This window comes from Oryzias melastigma, linkage group LG17 (assembly GCF_002922805.2).
Source record: "Oryzias melastigma strain HK-1 linkage group LG17, ASM292280v2, whole genome shotgun sequence".
Classification (NCBI taxonomy): Eukaryota; Metazoa; Chordata; class Actinopteri; order Beloniformes; family Adrianichthyidae; genus Oryzias; species Oryzias melastigma.
In genome coordinates, this window is record NC_050528.1 from 3,555,812 (window position 1) to 3,577,497 (window position 21,686).

Below are 21,686 nucleotides of genomic sequence, written 5' to 3' on the forward strand. Positions count from 1 at the left end.
TTTTCTGTTGAAATTCATAAGGTCACCTCTTATTATTTAAAGTGCGTTAAACCGCGCCCAGTCGTCAGCTTTGCCGTTCAAAATCCGTAGACCGGAAGTCACTATTCACATTTCAAGTCCCGCTGAGAATCAGGACTCTGTTGACCGTTTGTTAGTACTATTAATATTTCCAACACCACCATAAAAAACGAAAAAAAACTAACTATTCACTTGTTGGTTGTCCACCACGTCACCGTGTCAAATACCTTTAATGTTTATAAAGGTTGAGCGCATATCACTTAACGGGGCTGGTTTTTGATATCCGTTATTGGTATGAGTATATTTGATACAGAAAAACAAGTAAATATAGTATTTTAAAGAGACTTACCCCAGCATGGTGCGCCACTGCTGAAAAAGAAATAGCCCCCCCACCCCCCAGTCCCCGGTCCTCTGGTTGATTTCAGATGATAGTTCCCCTGCCTGACCCCTCCTCCCTGCAAGTTAGTCTTGGCACAAATATCTGGCATGGGGGTGTGTCAAAAGTCAGAAACACTCCGAGACTCTCAAAGCGTTTGTGTGAAACTCTTCTACAGAAGAAAACTAAACCTACAAGTAAAGATTCTTTCAACACAATCTTGCAAGTTGTTTTTTTTCCCCCACAACCTGAAGTTAAATCTTGTGTGTGTGATTTTTTGTCACATGTGACATTTTTACACACAAGTTAAGGTTTTTGCCAAGCAAGTTCCCACTTTATATTCCACAAATACACATTTTTAATCACATGTTCCTATTTTTCCTGCAACTTCACATTCAGTTTTACAAGTGTGTGGTGAGTTAAACTTGTGTGTGATTCTAATTAGTGTATTATTTGAGTTTGTATGTATTGACACATAGCTACCTTGATAGAATTGACTTCCTACAGTTGGAGTTGGAAGTAAATCACGTGTTCATGTTCACTGATCAGCTTCCATGTTGTTCTGATAGAGCTGACAGTTGACTGTGGAATATTTAGGACATTTCAGAACTGGACTTATTGTACAGGTATCATCCTATGACAGTTCCACACTAGAATTCACTAAGATCCTGACAGCAGAACATTCTGTCACTGATGTTTGTAAAACTGTCTGCATGTCTGAGGGCTGATTTATACACCTGTGACCAGGCCACAGGTGTATAGAATTGGAACACCTGATTATAATTATTTGAATGAGTGGGCCAATACTTTTTGCACTATAGTGTGTAAATGCTGCCACACTGGTGAAAGTGATCAGCAAAATTACCAAGTAACGCTGCATGCTGGAGTCCTTTCTGCTTTGAAAAGAAAGCAAAGAAAGTGTCACCGTGCCAAATGTATTATTTTTATCTGTCAGGGAATTGAACCCCTGCACTGATTTTACTAGAACCTTTACTACCCTGTTTCCTGTTGAGTCTCTGAAGAGCTTTAACCATTTTATTAAGGTATTTAGCAGACTGTTTTATATTGTTTGTTGTTTTGTAGAGCTTATGTTTCTCCTATGTTGTGTTTTGACTATTCTCATGTAATTTTCTAATTAGATGCAGCCACTGCTGAACTTTTTTCTTGTCTGTATAATTCTGGGGGCTGCACGGTGGCGCAGTGGTTAGCGCTCTCGCCTCACAGCGAGAAGGCCCCGGTTCGACTCCCGGCTGGGACCTTTCTGTGTGGAGTTTGCATGTTCTCCCCGTGCATGCGTGGGTTTTCACCGGGGACTCCGGCTTCCTCCCACCGTCCAAAAACATGCTTCATAGGTTCATTGGTGACTCTAAATTGCCCCTAGGTGTGAATGTGAGAGTGGATGTGTGATTGAGGCCCTGCGACAGACTGGCGACCTGTCCAGGGTATACCCCGCCTTCGCCCAACAGTAGCCGGGATAGGCTCCGGCACCCCGCGACCCCGAAAGGGAAGAAGCGGTCAAGAAAATGGATGGATGGATGGATGGATGTATAATTCTGGAGGACGGTTAGGGTTATGGTTACATCAATACGAGCAACAAACAACATTTAGCCTTAAACCCAAATAAAATATGCGTGGGCAACCCAGGAATCTGTATCTTTTCCACATGTTTTATATGTGCACAACATGAATTTCCATCAGTTTTTGTGCTTGGATTCACATAAATAAATATGTGTGAATGACATCAGCTTTTTTTTTTATAAATGTTTTTGTTTTTTTGGAGGGAAAGTGTAATATTTTCTGTTACAATAGCAATGTTGATCAAATTTACTTCAATTTTAGTTCTTTGTTTGAATGTATTTCTTAATTTTTCCCCACCCCATTGAAGCACCAACACACACGGGTGTGGTAGCTCCTGGTGACAGTCAGGGAGACACACTCAGTTCTCACACCCGAAATCAACTAAATTGCGCAGAAAGGATTGGAATTTAGCTGCGGAAATTAAAATAGTTTTTAAGGAAGTTGAAACAAAACTGTCAGCATTTAGGAAGCTTCACTGTTTTGAGAAATTACACAAGAATTTTGCAAATTCCTGGATTTAACCTAAGGTATTTGTGGGTGATGCTTTCTTTGAATGAGGAAATGAAGAGAATGAAAAGCTGGTTGTCTTTTCAAAGTTTAATATTTCCTGTGTCCAGAAAATCAGGAAATGGACTTGGTTGCGCTTAACCCTTCAACAGCCCAACCAAGACACAACCAAATTTTAAAAGTTTTTCTATTGCCTTGTTGTCTTGAATCAGCAATACAAACAATCTGTTTTTTGAAATTTTATTTATTTCAGTAATAAAGACCTTTGTTCTTATCTATTGTTGGTTCATTTTTGGGGTACAGAACCCTCTATTCCTGTTCCTGTGTCCTCATTAGTTGTTTTTAAGTTCTATATTGAAGATTTGTGAGAAGAAATTTTTCATTTTAACTATGGAGGTTCTAAGACTTTAGACTTGAAGTGGACTTTAATGGACCTGTGAGCCTCTTACACTTTCACTGATGGGAACAAGTATTTGATCCCCTAGAAACCATCAAGAGTCCTAGATCACATAAGCTACGTTTACATGGCCCCAAGTAATCAGAATAAACGCCCGATCAGAACAGAAATGCGTCATGTAAACACGCCGTTTGGAATACTCTGGCCCGATCAGACTCTTTCGGATCCAAATTTCTTTCCGATCTAGACAGGTGGGTTATACCGATGGTTGATCCGATCAAGCTGCATGTAAACACACGTTCTGATCGTGTGTCATTACTGCGCTGGATTTTATGTCATGCATTGAGGGTATGGCAGTCTTTGGAGCACATCAGTCAGACTCCAAACTCTCCAACAAACTAAAAAACTGTCTGTGGATTTTAGGGAGAACATTTTAGACCTGCACAAGACCGGAATGGACTACAGAACCATCAGCAACAAGCTGGGGGTTAAGGAGAAAGCTGTTGGCCCAAAATACAAGAACATGAACATTCAAGAACATTCAAACATCTTTGAAATGAAGAACTACTTTTAAGGCTAAATGTCACATGAGGTAATGATAAATATTTTAGGATTTTCGTGAGAATACAAACATTTCCCAACTTCAGAGTGGGGGCTGCAGAACCGGCTGAACATGCAAGTTATGAGTTCTGCAATTCTCCGTTTATCTGAGGTAAGACATGATGCACTTCCATCGTCGCACTCTGTGGTCACATGGTCAGATGGGTGCAGTTAAAGTGTCTGCCCCCCACAGTGACCAACACAGTCCTGGCAGTCTCTGCAATCATCACATGGATCAAGCTTTTGGTTGTGAAAATGTTTGGAGGAACTGAAACCATGAGGATCTTCTGCATAACCGTTGTGTTCCTCTGTAAATCACTGCAATGCCTGGCAAAAGATGGTACGTATTTGTGTTTGTACAGTTACGGATGATTATTGGTAAATCGTTATATTTGCAGGAGTCCCTTTCAGTTTTAAACAAACCAGATCATTTTTTCTTTCTGTGACTTGTTCATATTTTTTGTCTGGAAGAGAAAACCTTTGAGGATTCTGTGAGTTTGAGAAGTGTTTCTTCTTTCTGTTCTTGCAGATTCTGCATTTCAGCTCATCAACAAGGCCTCAGGTTTCTGTTTGCCAAAACTCCAAACAGACTGTCTGGAGTTGCGTTGGACCACCAGCGATCGGCTTCTGGTTCATCAGAAGAACAAGTGTCTGGGAGCCCAGGGGCAAAGTGTGGGGGCTGAAGTAATGCTCTACGACTGTGATGAAGACAGTGAGCTTCAAAAGTGGGAATGCAAGAACCAAACGCTGCTCGGCCTCAAGGGCAAAGACCTCTTCATTGAGATTAGGACAGAGAACAGCGCCGCTCTGTCTAAAACAACTGGAGCCAACAGTCACTTCACCATTTCAGGGACTTCTGATGGAGCTTGTGCAAGAACATACAGAGGTGAACAGCAAAGCTGCTTATTTGAAACAAATCAGTTGTTTGGTTTACGTTTGGAAAAGTGATCAAACTAATCATGGAGGTGTTTCTGTTTCAGAAATGTTTACCATCAGAGGAACTGGAGCTGGAAAGCCGTGCATGTTTCCTTTCATGTACAGAAACCAGTGGTACTCAGACTGCACTATGACCGACCGCTCAGAGCTTTGGTGTGCGGTCCAAACCCAGTACGGTTCTGATTCAGAACGATGGGGGTTTTGCCCAACCAGCTGTAAGTATGTAGGCAGCGTGGTCTTGATGTTATGGTGACAGTGATGCAGGAACACAGACACTGAGTCACAACACAGTTAACTTAATTTCTACAAACAAACTCAAGATTTCCCAAAAACAGATGAAAGACAAAATAAACAAACTGGTGTTAAAGAAATAATTTATATGTTTTACAGCGAGACAAAGCTGGACCAAACACCCCAAAACAGGAGCGTATTACCAGCTGAACAGAGATGCTGCTCTGACATGGGCAGAAGCAGAAAGCAGCTGCAAGCAGCAGAATGCTACTTTACTGAGTCTCACGGATCCCCACCAGGAGGCTTATGTCACAGGTAAGACCTGTCTGCCCTTTGAAAAAGGCTTCAACACTTGGGGTGTAACGGATCACAACACTCATGGTTTGGATCATTTATGGGATCAGTAAAAAGTAAAAAAAAATAAAAAAATACAAGAAAAAACAAGAAGATAAAAGCTTAAAGTTACTTTTTTTAAAAAACAAGCCTTAAAACATATAAAGAGTACTTCAAAGAATTAATATACACTGACACATCTTTGAACTTTGAACATAAACAAAAATCTAAAAACATGTAGTTATTGATTACATTTACATCCAAATCTACAAAAACTGAGAGAAAAGAATATCTAATATGCAAATTTTCTCTTGCCCCCACCCCCAATTTCCAAATTAAATCTTAAATAAAAAAGTCAAAATTAAAATTTCATTATTTTTCTGTCTTAATAGTAGCAGTGAAACTAACTGTGGGGACATTTAAATATTTCAAATAATTATTATTATCTGTAGTACTTGTCCAGGTGAGGTGCTGCCATGCTCGCTTTTCCTGGAGATTTTTGATCCTTTTGGCTTGCCATACTGCCTTCCCCTGACAGTAAGTCCCTGTTGCAGGAGCAGTGGCTGCGGGATAGCTGCTGCTCCTCACTGGGAGACCTGAACCCTGACAAGACGTGACCTATTATTCTTTTATTCAGCTCTTCAAGACCTTATCTCTTAGTATCCACGTCCTCCATGACGAGTTCGAGAAAAGTTCCTGACAGAAGTTCTTAAAAACAAGCGGCGGGAGCATAAGGTTCACAACTGTTGGATAACCGTGGATAGCCAAACCGTGGCTAGTGATCCGTTATACCCATATTTAACACCCATTATAAAACTTTCATTTGTTTAATGTAACATTATAACTCAAAGTTGTAAAATACTTTGAACCGCTAGCTTGATTATTGTTTTTGTGCTTTGGTTAATTAAGACATTCTATTTGCAGCAATACTGACCTCAGGAAGGATGGAAAAAGGCTACAAGTTCTGGATTGGACTCACTCTGGATTCAGAACACGGCTGGAAGTGGTCCGGTCAAAATTCTTTCCGTTATCTGAACTGGGACTCAGGTGATTGACGTTGGTTTGCATTGATGGGTGTGGCAGGGTTACAGATAAACAGAGAATAGAGACACTTACTGGACAAACATTCCCTGCACCAATGCCCAGTCAGTCTACAAAGTAAATTTGGTACAAATATTCTTCATTTTGTCCATAAAAAGAAGATATTCTTTCATTCATTTTTAAAATGAATAAAACTATGAAGACCACCTCTGTCAAGTAACAGCTAACACGAAACAGAGAAATCCATTGCATGAAGCCATCTTCTTCCACTCATGTGGGGCTGGTTCCCAGACCAGCTGAGAGACAGTCTAGTAGTGTGTCCTGGGTCTTCCCTGGGACATGCCCAGAACACCTACCCAGGGAGACGTCCGGTAGGCATCCGGACCAGATGCCTGCTCCACCTCATCTGGCTTCTCTGAATGTGGAGGAGCAGCAGCTCTCCTTTGAGATGTCTCCAGATTGCCAAACGCCTTAACATTTTTAAGGGAGCACCAGCCACCCTGGTGGAGGCTCATTTTGTCCGATTGCATTTGAGACCTTGTTATTTTGGTCTCGACTCAGAGCTCATGACCATAGCTGAAGACTGAGCCAAAGATTGATCAATGAATTGAGAGTTTCACTTCTATGACTCAGTTCCCCTTTCACCACAACGAAACGGCAGAAGAGCGCAGACGCCGCACAAATCCGCCTGTTAACACATCCCACACAGATGTCATCTAAGGGCAGATGTGACCGAGCCAATAGCCGACTTATTTTCTGTACCACAGATGCAACCAGATCATTTCTAAAGCATTACAGGTGTTCCTGTGCACATTTATAAACACACATTAAAGTAAACAAATCTGTTTGAGATGTAATTCATGTGGTTCTGCTCGGTCCGTCTTCAGTCAAATCCATGTCTTCACTGTTCTTCCTGTCTTACTTCAGGATATCCACTCTCCAGCCCTGGACATGTCTGTGGGTTCACAGATGGAACTGCTGGCTACTCTTGGAGAAATTCCATTTGCAGCCAAAGGCTAGGTTACATCTGCTACAGTCAGGGAGATTCGGCTGTTCCAACAGAAGGTAACAAGAAAAAAGTTATGATAACACTTCCGTTTATTGTATGGTACTTACTGGGTATTTAAATGGGTTGTTGGAGGTACTTGTGGAGTAATTATATACTTATGTAGGTATTTACTTTGCACTAATGCTGTTCCTATGTGCTTCTTACGTCGTACCAAATATGTTGGCTGATATTTATGTTGGTATTTACTATAAAAACCCACCAGGTACCGCACTGTAAAATGAAGTTACCAAGTATTGTTTTTTTAAACTGCAGTTTCTGATCACATACACATCATTTTCATTGATCCATCACATTCAGCTCCAGGGACGGGATCTTGCACAGCACCGTGGATGTCATACAACGGCCGCTGCTACCAGCTTTATCGCTCCAAGACAACATGGTCAGATGCTCAGCTAACCTGCAGGAAGGAGGGAGGGGATCTCGTCAGCATCCATAACGTAGAGGAACAGAGCTTTGTCTTCTCAGAGCTCGGATATGGTATGCCACTCACAATAGCAGGATATCAATGATTTTTTTTTCATATTTTCTGTATCTGTAGTTTTTTTTCCAATAGATTTATTCAAATGAATTACTTTCTTAAATGTTTATACATTATCATGAAAAGTATTTCATGTTATAAGTATTCCATATTCAGCAAAGGAACCATCATTTCAGGGTTTTTAGGCAGTAGCATGGTAGCTGGTTGATCAACATGTTCTCCTTCCTCTGAAGCACAAACTGATGAGCTCTGGATTGGACTGAATGACCGGACCACAGAGGGTCTGTTTGACTGGACTGACCACTCTGCTGTCAGATTCACCAGCTGGGAGTTTGGGAAACCGGGAGTTCGGGCAAATCGAGAGGACTGTGTTCTTATCAGAGGCCAGGTGACGCATCAAATACCATGACAGCAACTGATAAATCATGCATTCTATTTCAAAATGGTTCAAATCCAAAGTTTTTGTCTTTTTTTTTTAGAATTATTCAGAACATTTCAATGACTTGAACAAAGATACATTGCACACCTCATACGGTTGCCATAAGGGAGATCTACAAAGAACAAATGACCTGGTTTTTGGTCAAAATGCTTCAAGTTACATGTGATAGTTTGAGTGTATCCATACTTTAGCTAAACAGTAACAGCAAACAACTGAAGCTTCTTTGCTAAAGTCTAGAACTTCCTGAGTCCAAACCATCAAAGGTTTTTCTTTGTTTCTCTCCTGCAGAAAGGAAACTGGGCCGACAGCGTTTGTGAAGAGAAACATGGCTTCATCTGTATGAAAAAGAGTGAGGCTTCTGGAGCAGAAATACTGCAGGATGAAGGCTGCCCGACGGTGAGTTCATTCTGTTTGTTAGTTTGGTAAACAAATTGAAACCCAGAAGAAGGACTCGGACATGGCCAGATAGTTTAATGAACCAAGAAGGTTTAGCTCTGGATAGAACACAAAAGATACCTCCTTAAATTCAGAAAACACTAACCATTGATTACAGGGAGGTGTGACAGACTCAGGGAGGAACCAGAGGGGGTGGAGGGTGGGGGGCTAAAGGAGACATCACAGCTAACCTGTCAGAACAAAGCAACACAAAACCATAACCTAAATGAAACCAAGGGGAAATCGTGATTGTTAATTTAGTTTTCAAAGAAAAAAATCCTGAGCTTTATCAAAGCAAATTCCAGAGAAAAAAATTACACAAAAACATCATTTTTTACTGCAGGGATGGAAAAGATTCGGCTCCTACTGCTACTTTGTTGGAAGTGAGACAAAAACCTTCGATGAAGCCAGGATTACCTGCACAAACTCACATTCCTACCTGGTAGATGTTTCAACAAGGTAAATCTTTATACCAGGAGTCCCTCACATGTGGCTTCATATGTAACTTTATTCATTTTGCTTAACGGCCTCTGAGAAACGGAGTGATTTGTTTTTTAAATATTCCAGAGTGGATAATGCTTTCCTGACCAGCTTGGTGGGCCTCAGACCAGAGAAACATTTCTGGTTGGGACTTTCAAACCAGAGAGACATCGATGTTTTTGTGTGGACCAACACAAGGGAGGTCAGATTTACTCACTGGAACGCTGAAATGCCAGGTATGAAAGAGTGACTTTTCCTGATGATATCTTGCTTTAGAACTAACATCTAATCATCTTCTTATTGGCAAACCAAGGGGATCGACAGGGCTGTGTTGCTCTGGCAACCGGGCATCGTGCTGGTCTCTGGGATGTTCTCCCTTGTTCCAATAAGGAAAAGTATATCTGTAAACAGCTGGCAAAAGGAGCTGCTGTAACCGACCGCCCAACCACAGCTCCAACCCTGACATGTGCAGATGGCTGGACTAAAGTGCCATCAAGAAACTTCTGCTCCAAGGTAAAGAGAACACCTTTAATGAAGTCCCTCCTCTGTGATTAACATGCTAGGAGTGCAACAACTGATCAACTTAATTGATTAATCGATTAATATTATTAATAATAATAATGTGATATAATACGATGGTCAAGAGATGGGGAGTCATTTGGAAAGTCAGTGCTCGAAATACTAAAATAGAGGGTAATGATGACAATGTTCTTGAGGTTCTGAAAATAAATGAGACCGCGCATTTTCACGGAGGAAAGTGGTAGGACAACAGTAACATTGATTCAAAAGTGATTGACGATGGTGAGATCTACGCCATTAGAGGGAATCAGGCCAGAACAGAAAACCAGATCCAGAGTTTGACCTTTGACATTGGTGTGAAAATCAGTGCATTGTAGGAAGCTGAAGTTATCTAATAATGAAAGAAAGTCTCTGGAGACCAGGTAGTAGTATTGTCCCTGTGTTTATTGAAGTCTCCAAGCAGCAACGCATTGAGTGATAGAGCTGAGAGGGCAGTAAAGAGTAAGGAGAACTCATTAATAGTCAGAGTTTTGTAATGGAAGGCTGTAGATCAAAGACATGATGGTCAGAGCGGTGGATGAAAGTATTTGGAACACAAGGAATTCCAATGAAGAAAACAGAAGCACCGAGACAGCTGTGACTTTCCACTTTTCGTGGTGGATTATTGCGAGGCCTTTAACCTGCTGGAGCAGCAAGATTACGAATCATAAATAAATCCAGCAAGAGTTTAGTTGTTGAGGTGTGAAAAGACGTTGGGCAGTTGCTGGTTTTGGTTAAATAGAGGAAATTCAATTTGTGGTTGAGGAGTTCATGTGACGAGTGTCCTTTGTTCTGGAGTGAGCTGATGTTGAGCAGGCTGAAGCCGACAGCAGTGTTCTCATGCAGTTTTTAATTGAAACCCCCTACACCATTATAAAGTAGTCTCAAAATGAAATAAATCTGTTATATCGATACAAGTAAATAAAAAGTTGAGACATAGTTAACTTATTTTCCTCTAAGGTCAAAACGACCATCACAGCGGACAACACACATGCGATGCAGCAAAAAGTGATCAACCATCATTCCAGTCCAATGTGTGGAACACTTTGAATTTAGCAAAGACGTGACCATACAGTGTAGTAGAATGTTCTAACAATGATTATTCTGGTGTGGAAAATCAACAGTGGACTGAACTGTTTAACTGAAATGTGAATGGATTTGACATTCACTCTTGTTTATTTATTTGTTTGTACACATACTTAATTTATTTTCTTGAAGAAATACAAATAATCTGGAAAACTTCCTCTGCCCTGTTCAGTACCAGGTATTGATCTCTTGATCACACTGGTTGGAGGTTTGGCTAAATATGTCCTGGATCTATTTTAGATCGGTGAATTGGATCGTTTAAGTTATGATATGAATCAAATTGTTAAAATGAATCGTTACACCCTTAGTGCAAACAAATGCATATAAAAAACTGCAGATTACGTTATAAGGTGTCTAAAAGTAACTTTGAAAATCACAAACCACAAGTTACAGTCACAAGTCTTCTTTATAGTGGACAGTAAAGATTACCCATCACACTACAGTGTTTTTTACTTGGACACATGAGCAAGCAGAACAGGAATCAAGTCTGAAACGTTCCAGTTTGATGTTGGTGACATGGTACACGCCTGTTCATGGAGGACTAAGTTACTTGATCCACGCAGGAAAATGAATGCTTTTTCTCGTTCTAAAGTTTTTTGGAGAGAAGAAAACATGGTTTGATGCCAGAGATTACTGCACCACCCTCGGAGGAGACCTGCTCAGCCTCCACAGCAAAGACGACCTTGAACTGGGCAGTGGAAGGTACAGTCTGACCTCATTATGAGAGAATCCAGACAAAACATTGAGCATTTAACTCACACTATCAGTTTATTGAAATGCAATGTTGAAACAAAAATGATCCAATTCATAATTAAAATGAAACATAACACATTAGTAAAGCGTATAAAACCAGAAAAACAACAAGTACTTTTACAAGTGCTTATACTAGTATTAGTACATAATACAACAAATATTCTTGTAAATGCATTACCTGCAGATATGGCCGTGCCTGGATTGGACTTAGTGCCCCAGACCCGGATAAGGGTTTCGTGTGGAGTGACGGATCTCCCGTAAATATTTGGTTTTCTACGTTTTTCCTGCAAACCAATACCTAGTGGCAAAAATTGTTTTACTATTTTTATTTGTTTTGTTTTTCAAGGTAAACTTCCAGCACTGGGATGACGGAGAGCCAAACAATAAAAACAATGTTGAATCCTGTACCGAGTTTTTTGTTTATCACTGGAGGGAGGCCAGGTCCTGGAATGATAATCAGTGCGAAAAATTCAACCAATGGTTTTGTCAGATCCCTCTGGGTAAAGACTTTTCATTCACATCACCCATTAGTGATCAAATAGAACATTTGGATAGTGTTCCTTAGTTTATCCCAGGTATGGGCTCCATAAAGGACCTGCGTGAGGGTGAATTTAGGATTATAGACGTTCTTAAGCTGTAAAACTCTTCACTACACAATCCATCCCCTTTTCTCAGACAGACATGAACATTTTCACACTTTTCTCTCTTGTTTATACTCTCAAAGTTCAAACCGACATAGAAAAATACATCCAGTATTATAGAAAGAAAAAGATCTGATTGTGATTAAAGATTTATGTTCATTTGGAGAACAACACGTCTGACGGAGATGGAAGGAAGAGATCGACAAGATCAACTGCCAATCAGGGCGCAGAAAAACATTTTTTTTAAATTCAAAAATGGCTGAAAGCAAGCAGCAAAACTGCGAGACTGGAAGGTGAAGCGCGATATATCTAGGGAACACTGTCCATTATCTCCTTCACATGTAACGTCCATCGGTTGCTGACAATTTAATAGAAAATGTTCAAACGCAAGACTGACTTACCTCGTTATTTTCTTTACAGGAGCGAGTCCGAAGCCTCCTCCTGACCGTGCTCCTCCAGGTGAGATGCAATGTTGTCCCAGTGTCTGATCAAATACAAACGCTTTAAAAAACATTGGAATGTTATGGAAACAGCTAGTTGTCAATATTAAACTGAACTGAGACCATTGATCGTAACTGATCTGTTTTAATGAAACTTTCGCTGGTGCTTTGAGGTTAATACATGAACGGCTGATGACTCAGTTTTAAACAATCATTAGAACATTCCTCTCAAAGTTTGGGTAGATTTCTCCAGTGTATTATAACTGTCTGAAATCCTGGTTTTGTTTTGTTTTTTTTATTAACTTCAATTTATGTAAAGTAAACAAATAAATACTTGAAATATTTAAACAGAAGATCCTAAATGTATATTATATGAAAGTTTACCTTATTTAAATAGAACTGTATAAATGAATATACTTTTTAATGATATTCTAATTCTTTGGAATGTTTCTGCATTATCAGAAACTTTGATTCTATATTTGTACTGATTATGACAAATGCTTCTCTAAATGTTAAAGATTATAACACAACATCCGACGGATGGTTGGAGTGGAAGGGGAATCAATATTTTATCAACCAAAGATCTTTGACGATGGAAGAGGCTCGTCACTTCTGCAGACAGGCTCATGGGGACCTGGTGAGCATCAACAGCTACGCCGAAAACGTCTTCCTCTGGAAACAGGTGAGTCTGACTTTTATTGGACCACATAAAGAAAGAGAGAAGACAAACACAACAGGTTTACTGACGTTCAACTACAGCACAAACGCAAATACAGAATGTGCAACTGCTAAAAAAGAAAAAAAGTTTGAAAAGGGGAATTTATTATTGCCAGTACCATTGGTAGGATTAAAAAATACTCCATCCATCCATCTATCTCACATGGTTGCTGAAGCCTAACTTACCCAGTGTTGGGCGAAACTTCAAGTACAAAAAAGTATGTAAAAAAAAAAAAAAAGCTATGTCAGACTTCATCAGAAGATGTCTATGGTGGGATTGGCTACTCGATAGATTTTGATCATTTCTGACGTCATATTCTGAACCATGAAAAAAAAGCCTGAATGACCTGTGTTCAAGCTTGTGTTGGCTGTAAAATCTAAAACTCAATGGAAAATTGTTCCTTGTGACACTAGCAAATGTTTTTCTGTTTTTTTTAAGTGCCATATTTGGTATCTCCTGGTTTGTATCACATTCAAAATCTTCTTACGAAATGTCAAACTACTCATTATAAGTCCAGAGCTGGGATCTGACACACACTCAGACGATCTGTTTATTCATGAATCTCACAAGTATTCAAACCAAAGATGGAAGCCCCCAATTCCCAAGAATGGCTTAAAACCAATTTCAAGATAACTGTAACCAGGTCATCTGATGCCATACTTCTCCATTTTATCAACTAGGATACAATGATCAACTGTGTCATACAGTTTTAAGCCCACAAACATCTCAAAAGTTCTCATTGTGCTAAAACAAATTCAGCCACTGAATGTGCCTTTGATGTTGATCCAATCTGTCAATGTTTTATTCTTTATCTCTTCACAATATCAATGATTTTGTGTCAGTCGAAATCAAATCATGTAAAATATTTCTTTGGTAACACTTTAGATTATGTGCTGCAAAGCACTTAAAATAATGTTGACAAAGATAGTTAATACATTTTAAGCAGTTTATTAATTTGGCCTTCGTCACACTTTAGATGTTCATGAATCTTAAGTGTGCTAAATAAACTTTACTCAGCGTATTGTGCTAATAAATGCCTTACTAACACTCTATAAACACATTAGTAATGTTTGTTAATGTGTTAACTAAGCTTGTTAAAGTGTTACCTTTTATTTCTATTGCAATATCATTTACACTGTCCTAATCTTAGGGTTTGACATTTTTTCATTCCCATTATTCAATTCTTACAAGTTTTTTACAAAAATCATCAAAATAATAATAATAATAATATTTTAACATATAAACGGAAGCTATGAACTCAAGGCAAATATATTTTTCCTGTAGATAAGCCACCAGTACGGGAACTACTGGATCGGTCTAAATCTGGATTTAGATGAAACGTTTGTGTGAGTATTTATACAAACATACTTCATAAGTCACAAAATTATCTTTTTTGACTCTATAAATCTGAAGTGACTTAATTTCAAGAAACTTGGGCAACCTTTTGGACAATATTATTTTTTATAGTATGGATAACATGTACAGACTTATAAAATCGATGTATATTTTTGATTTGAATAAGCCTGATACATTGTTTTTACACCAAAGTTTAGAGAATTTGAAATGTGCTGATTTCATTACTTCATTTTAAAGTCTTCTTTCAGAGATTAACATGTGTTATTCTTGTGCTGCTATAGATGGATGGATGAGTCAGACGTGATTTTTCAACTATGGGATGAGGGTCAGCCAAACAAAATGAATTATGAGGAACGCTGTGCCGTCATTACATTGCATGCTGGTAAGAAAAATGCAAAAATGAAATTAAGCAATAGCTTTAGATTTATTTAGTTTAAAAAATGGAAAGAGTATTAAATAATTTCTATTTAGCAGTTTTGAAAATGAGTTATTTAAAGTATATCTCGTGTCTGTTGGTCTGCATAGAACTTTTTGGAATTTGAACTTGTTGAGCTTTTCATCAGGGTTCTGGCATGACTACAACTGTGGTTATGAGCACAAGTCCATCTGTAAGCGCAGTGGCCAACCACACGCCAACAGCACCGTGAGGCCGACAGTGACACCAAAAGGTGGCTGTGAATTCCCTTGGAGAAAGTTCAATTCAAAGGTGAGATTTTTTTCTATATTTGTAGATAAACAAGGAAAGCTAGAGTTTTACTAAATTCCAGCTACTTTTATTTACTTTGGAAAAAATTTGCATTTAAAAAAAAGAATTTTTTTGTGTTTTTTAAAATATTTGTTGTAGTTTTTTTTTTATTATTTAATTTAATTTAAAAATTTTGGTTTGTAAATCTGAAGCATAAAAGAAATTACAACCCAAGGTATTAGATGTATTAGAAGAATTGCTACAAAAGGACTGGAAACTTACAGAACTTCTCCTGTTAAATTATTTTAAATCCAAGTTGTGAGCACAAGAGAACGATCCTTTTATCTGCCACTGTTTTAAATGAAATGTTTTTATTCTTTAACTATAATTGACTTGTTTTCCGTCGCCTCTTGGCCAGGACTCCCTTTTAAAAAAATTCCTTAATCTCAATGGGACTTCCTGGTTAAATAAAGGTTAATAAATAAAAATTGGTCGATGTAATTTGTTGTTTAGCTCCATTTTGTACTTTGCAACTCCAATTATAATTCATTTTCTGTATCACGACAAACAAAACATGACTGTTCATTCTGGATGTAGACCTGTTGCATATTTTATTCACTATCTAATTGCCAATCAACCTGTTGCCATCTTGCATTTGTACTTCTTAAATTATCTCTGCAAAAATATCTCCAGAAATATTGGAAACAAATACTTTTGAAAAACCCTCCAAAAAAAAAAGGTTAAAAATACAACAGATTTTTTCCTGCAAAAATACAAGATTATTATTATTATCTTTGGATAAATGCAATACGCTTCTATAATTTACTGTATGTTACAGTCAAGACAAAAAAGAAAAGGTTCAAATGATCAGGTGCTTTATCCAAACGTTCTGTCTCATTTGTAGTGCTTCAACATCATCAAAGACCAGCGAGTCACATGGTTTAATGCACGACAAACATGCATGGGAATGAATGGTAACTTGGCCTCCATTGCTTCAAGAGAAGAACAAGGTTTGTTTTCTAATTCAAAATATGAAGAAAACAAATAAACAGGTTGACTGCATGCTTTATAAAGACAGACCTACATACTACAGGCCACTACACGCTCAGAGATTTGAAAATGATGATGAATTTACTGTAATGTACTGAAGTCCAAATATTTTCTTTTTTACTTGAGTTTTGTTTTTTGTTCTCCAGAGAGCATACTTTGGATTTTTTTAATAGTCAAAATTAACTTAATTTATTTTATTTTTACTGATTCTCTAAAATAAATAAATAAAAGCTAAACTTGCAGTATGCTTTGAATAATAAAGAAAAATATCAGCGTAACAAGGCCTAGTTCTTTATCTTTTAGCATTTTTAGTGGCTCAAATGGCTGATGCACCAACTACTGACCTGTGGATCGGTTTTCATAGTTTTTTTGAGGATGGATTTTACTGGACTAATGGACAAAAACGATCTTTCACTAACTTGAAGTTGCCTGTAAGTAAATATTGGTTAGCTCTTTATTTAAATTACAGAAAAAACAGTTAAACTTTTTTTGTTTTCTCTTTTTCAGGAGATTTACAATCCTTACCCTGATTTCAATCCCTACGATCATGAAGCTTTATTTTTTCAACCAGATTATTCTATTATGTTTAATAAGGTAAGTTGACCCTAATATTTTTCCTACCACAGAGGCCTCGCATCCTCTACTTTTAAAATCAACACAAAGAAAGCATTTCTTTTTTGCTGTGCCACTGTTCTATACAAACCAACCAAAATAAAACATATATATAAACTTTGCAGCTGACTTAGCTGTGGGGCAAGGCAAGTTTATTTGTATAGTACATTTCATGTTCAGAGACAATTCAAAGTGCCTTACTTAAAACATTAAAAGAAACAATAAAAACAAATAGTAAACGTGTGATCATTACAATAAAAAGAAAATAAAAAGATTTTAATTTAAAACAATCATAGATAAACAGTGCGAACGTAAACTTTTGAATACATATTAATCAAACTGAGAACAGGTGAGTCTTTAACCTGGATTTAAATACACTGAGTGTTTCAGCAGATCTAAGGTTTTCTGGAAGTCTATTCCAGATCTGTGGAGCATAGAAGCTGAATGCAGCTTCTCCATGTTTAGTTCTGACTCTAGGAACTGATAAAAGACCAGATCCAGATGACCGGAGAGGTCTGGCTGGTACATACTGGGTCAGGAGGTCAGTCATGTATTTTGGTGCTAAACCATTCAAAGCTTTATAAACCAGTAACAGAACTTTAAAGTCTATCCTCTGACAGACAGGTAACCAGTGTAAAGACCTCAGAACTGGACTGATGTGGTCTACTTTCTTGGTCCTTGTGAGAACCCGAGCAGCAGAGTTCTGAATAAGCTGCAGTTTCCTGATGGATTTTTTTGGTAGTCCTGTAAAAACACTGTTACAGTAATCAAGTCGACTAAAGATGAAAGCATGCACTAGTTTCTCCAGGTCCTGCTTAGACATCAGATCTTTAATCCTTGAGATATTTTTGAGATGATAATAGGCTGATTTAGTGACTGCCTTAATGTGTTTATCAAAATTTAGGTCTGTGTCTATCACTACACCCAAGTTTCTGGCCTGGTTGGTAGTTTTTAGTTGAATAGATTGAAGCTCTGTAGTGACGTCTAACCTTTTTTCTTTAGCCCCAAAGACAATAACCTCAGTTTTGTTTTTGTTTAATTGAAGTAAGTTGTGACACATCCAGTCATTAATGTCCTCAATGCATTTACCAAGAGCCTGTACAGGGCCTCGGTCTCCTGGTGTCAGTCTAATATATATCTGTGTGTCATCTGCATAGCTATGGTAACTAATGTTGTTGTTCTTTATAACCTGGGCCAGTGGGAGCATGTAGATGTTAAATAGAAGTGGTCCCAGGATGGAGCCTTGGGGCACTCCACATGTAATTTCTATTGGCTCAGAAGTGAAGTTACCAATTGACACAAAATATTTCCTGTTTTCTAAGTACGTTTTGAACCAGTTTAGTACTGGCCCAGTGAGACCCACCCAGTTTTCCAGTCGTCTGAGTAGTATTGCGTGGTCGACTGTATCAAACGCAGCACTGAGATCCAGTAAAACTAGCACTGACATATTTCCACTGTCTGTATTCAAACGTATGTCATTAGTCACTTTGGTCAGAGCCGTTTCAGTGCTGTGGTTCTGTCTGAAGCCGGACTGGAAGACATCATAGCAGTTGTTATTTATTAGGAATTCATTTAACTGATGGAAAACAGCTTTTTCAATGATCTTACTTAAAAATGGCAGGTTTGATATCGGTCTGTAGTTGTTCATTTGAGTTTTGTCTAGACTGTCCTTTTTTAGGAGAGGTTTGATTACAGCTGTTTTCAGTGGTTCTGGGAAAACACCAGATGTTAATGACAAGTTGACAATCTGGAGCAGGGCTGGTTCCAGGATCTTTGAAACTTTTTTGAAAAAGCTTGTGGGTAGAATATCCAGACAGCAGGAGGAGGAGTTCAGTTGACATAGAATGTCCTGCAGTTCTTTACTGTTTATGGGTTGAAACTGAGCCATTGGGTTTATACTGGTTTCTAGTGGATAGGGTTCATATCCTGAACTTGTAGTTGGTGAAACAATTGTTTGTCTAATGTTTTTGATTTTGTCCCTGAAGAATTTGGCAAAGTCATTACAGGCTTTGGTGGAGTAAAGTTCTGGTGCCACTGACACAGGGGGTTTTGTCAACCTGTCGACTATATTAAATAAGGCCCGAGCATTATGGGAGTTTTTGGTAATAATGTCAGAAAAATAGGACTTCCTTGCATTGCTCAGTTGTAAATTATATAAGTGAAGTTTCTCTTTATAGATGTCATAATCTACCTGTAGTTTAGATTTCCGCCACCTGCGTTCAGATTTCCGACATTCTCGTTTTCCGTTCTTTACCACAATGGAGTTTCTCCATGGAGATTTTTTCCTACCAGAGATCACCTTCACCTTACTAGGAGCAATACTATCCATGATATTTGACATGTTGGAATTAAAGCTATTAACAAGTTCATTGACTGAATCCCCTGAGAGGGGAGGAGTCAGAGAGAAAATCTGGTTGAACATCTCACTAGTATTTTCAGTTATATACCGTTTTGTGATCTCCTCCCTCAAAACATTTGTGTGTACTGGAATTGTGCTCTCACAGAAAACACAGCAGTGATCAGACAGACCTAAATCACATACAGTAACCTTAGAGATGTTCAGACCTTTGGAAATCAATAAATCAAGAATATTCCCTCTGTTGTGTGTGGGCTCTGTTACATGTTGAGTCAACCCGAAATTGTCCAGAGTGTTTATCAGGTCCTTAGTCCCTTTGTTCTCAAGATTTCCATAATGGATGTTAAAATCTCCAGCCATGATTATACAGTCAAAATCAAGACAAATTATAGACAGCAGTTCACTAAACTCAAGGTTAAATTCTGGACTATATCTAGGGGGGCGGTAGATATTGATAAATATGGTTTTGAGTGAGGCCTTCAGCTCTAGGGCTACACATTCAAAACATGGAAAGTTTCCAAAAGATAACTTTTTACACTGAAACATTTCATTGAACAAAACTGCAACCCCCCCGCCCTTTCTGCTTGTTCTTTCCTCACTGATAACACCATAATTGGGAGGAGCCGACTCTGTGAGAACTGCACCCCTACTATTCTCATCTAACCAGGTTTCAACTAAAAACATAAAATCAACTTTGTTCTCAGTGATAAAATCATTAATTAAAAATGTTTTTCCTGCTAAAGACCTGACATTTAAAAGTGCTAACTTGAGAGGTCTAGGAGTAATAATATTTTCATTTACCTTCTTTTTCAGGAAAGGCGCAGAGGAAATGTTTACCTCTTTTTAAATCGTTTGTCAACGTTTTGGTCAGACAACATTCCTCCCGTTAGTGATAAGTACAGAAACGGGGTGTGCTTCTAGAGAACAGGGTCCCAGGTTTTTCTGGAGAACATCATGACTGTTGGTATTTTCCAAGCCTGGACCCTCAACAGATCAAACATCTGACTGCAGGGACAGGATATGATGTGATGGGGCAACATCTACAGTATTCTGTTCATATGCTGATCTCCACCCCTTCATTCATCTGCAGTCAAAAGCATGCAGGATCAGATGTAAGGTCTCCAATTCTCACCAAGGTCTCGTGTAAAATCAAATATATATACGATTTGACCCTTTAAAATATGCAATACCAATTACAGATACCAATACTGGTGAATTCTTATCTGGGAATTTTCCCAACTATTTTATGTGTTATCAGAAAAACAAAGACTATAAAAAACTGCTTCAATGTGCTTTGCTAAAAATACAAAACCCTTCTTTCTAAAATCACCTGCTCATGCCACGCTGTGTTGTAGCTAAGAGAAACACGCGCAACTCATGACTGACGGATCAGTTCAATGTGCTGGGGGGTGTTTTGGCACAAAACACTGGAGTAACTCCCCTAATAACCAAAAATATCTAGACATGACACATAAACTTATTAGTTCCTTATTGATACTTTGATGAGTAGTTGATGCTAAAATTTGTGATGTGCTGGTGGAGACTTCGATAACTTGGTATCAAAAATCTCATCACTGTTTACAAATACAAGCATTTCTACTCATTTGCATAAGACTTTTTGTGCTGTTTCAAGAGCTCAGATGAATAAATCTAACCTGGAAAAATAATTGATTATTAAACAAAAAAAGTAATTAAACCAAAGAAAAATGCTAAGAAATAAATGAAAACATTTACTTTGTGTTTACCTTTTTCCTTTTGGCAAAAATCTTGCAAAGTAACAAAAATGAAAATTTAAGGAATGTGTTCATAACCTTTTGATTTCATTTGTAATGACATGGGAAATGATCACAAAACAGGAAAAGTAAATCTAAATGTGCTTAATTTGTGATTCAAGTTTAGATGTCCCCAAAACTGAAAAAAGAAGAGCTCTAATTATGTTGATTTTTTTAATATTTTGCTTGAATATGATGAAGATATAATGAAAAACATATGTTTCTAGTCATTCACTATGTTGATTTTTTTTTGTTCTGTACCTGTAGAGGGATAAATGTGCTGTAATCAATACCAACCCTTCCCTTGGTATTGGTAAATGGATTCCTTACTCCTGCAATGACACCAACGGATTCGTATGCCTAAGAAATGTTGGTAAGCATTTTTTTTTTTTACTCAAGCACTTGATGACAGATGTGGGACCAAGTCATTGTTTTGCAAGTCACTAGTACATCTCAAGTCTTTGTCCTCAAGTCCAAGTTGAGGTCCAACCAGTCTCAAGTCACCTCCAAGTCATTCAGTATTTCAAGTCCTTTTCAACAACATAGTAATATTATGTACAGACCATGTGTGCTTTTAGAACCTGTATCTCTCAACATCTTGTAAGCATATTAGATAAATTGCATTCCCACTTCAAAAGTGTTACTTCGCTTCTTTATTGTAACCTAAAGATTTGGATGAAGTTGGTCATTGTTGAGTCTTCATCAATAATTCTTTTGGTCTCGGTGGTGCGGAGTCCGGTC

At 38.2% G+C, this 21,686-nt stretch overlaps 1 protein-coding gene across 1 annotated transcript in view; it reads left to right on the forward strand.

Moving 5' to 3' along the window:
• The first annotated feature begins 3,526 nt into the window (after window positions 1-3,526).
• The window catches only part of LOC112147391 (macrophage mannose receptor 1), a 25,021-nt gene continuing 6,861 nt past the window's right edge, over window positions 3,527-21,686 (forward strand). The window contains exons 1-24 of the mRNA XM_036216235.1: window positions 3,527-3,816; window positions 4,006-4,362; window positions 4,457-4,627; window positions 4,803-4,958; window positions 5,901-6,023; window positions 6,945-7,082; window positions 7,384-7,563; window positions 7,798-7,952; window positions 8,292-8,399; window positions 8,782-8,897; window positions 9,006-9,154; window positions 9,232-9,431; window positions 11,155-11,264; window positions 11,500-11,572; window positions 11,662-11,815; window positions 12,377-12,415; window positions 12,915-13,078; window positions 14,399-14,460; window positions 14,752-14,852; window positions 15,034-15,176; window positions 16,060-16,165; window positions 16,509-16,636; window positions 16,713-16,799; window positions 21,213-21,318. Coding sequence (XP_036072128.1) covers window positions 3,630-3,816; window positions 4,006-4,362; window positions 4,457-4,627; window positions 4,803-4,958; window positions 5,901-6,023; window positions 6,945-7,082; window positions 7,384-7,563; window positions 7,798-7,952; window positions 8,292-8,399; window positions 8,782-8,897; window positions 9,006-9,154; window positions 9,232-9,431; window positions 11,155-11,264; window positions 11,500-11,572; window positions 11,662-11,815; window positions 12,377-12,415; window positions 12,915-13,078; window positions 14,399-14,460; window positions 14,752-14,852; window positions 15,034-15,176; window positions 16,060-16,165; window positions 16,509-16,636; window positions 16,713-16,799; window positions 21,213-21,318 — 3,313 coding nt within the window. The 5' untranslated portion in view covers window positions 3,527-3,629. The remainder of the gene's footprint in view (window positions 3,817-4,005; window positions 4,363-4,456; window positions 4,628-4,802; window positions 4,959-5,900; window positions 6,024-6,944; window positions 7,083-7,383; window positions 7,564-7,797; window positions 7,953-8,291; window positions 8,400-8,781; window positions 8,898-9,005; window positions 9,155-9,231; window positions 9,432-11,154; window positions 11,265-11,499; window positions 11,573-11,661; window positions 11,816-12,376; window positions 12,416-12,914; window positions 13,079-14,398; window positions 14,461-14,751; window positions 14,853-15,033; window positions 15,177-16,059; window positions 16,166-16,508; window positions 16,637-16,712; window positions 16,800-21,212; window positions 21,319-21,686) is intronic.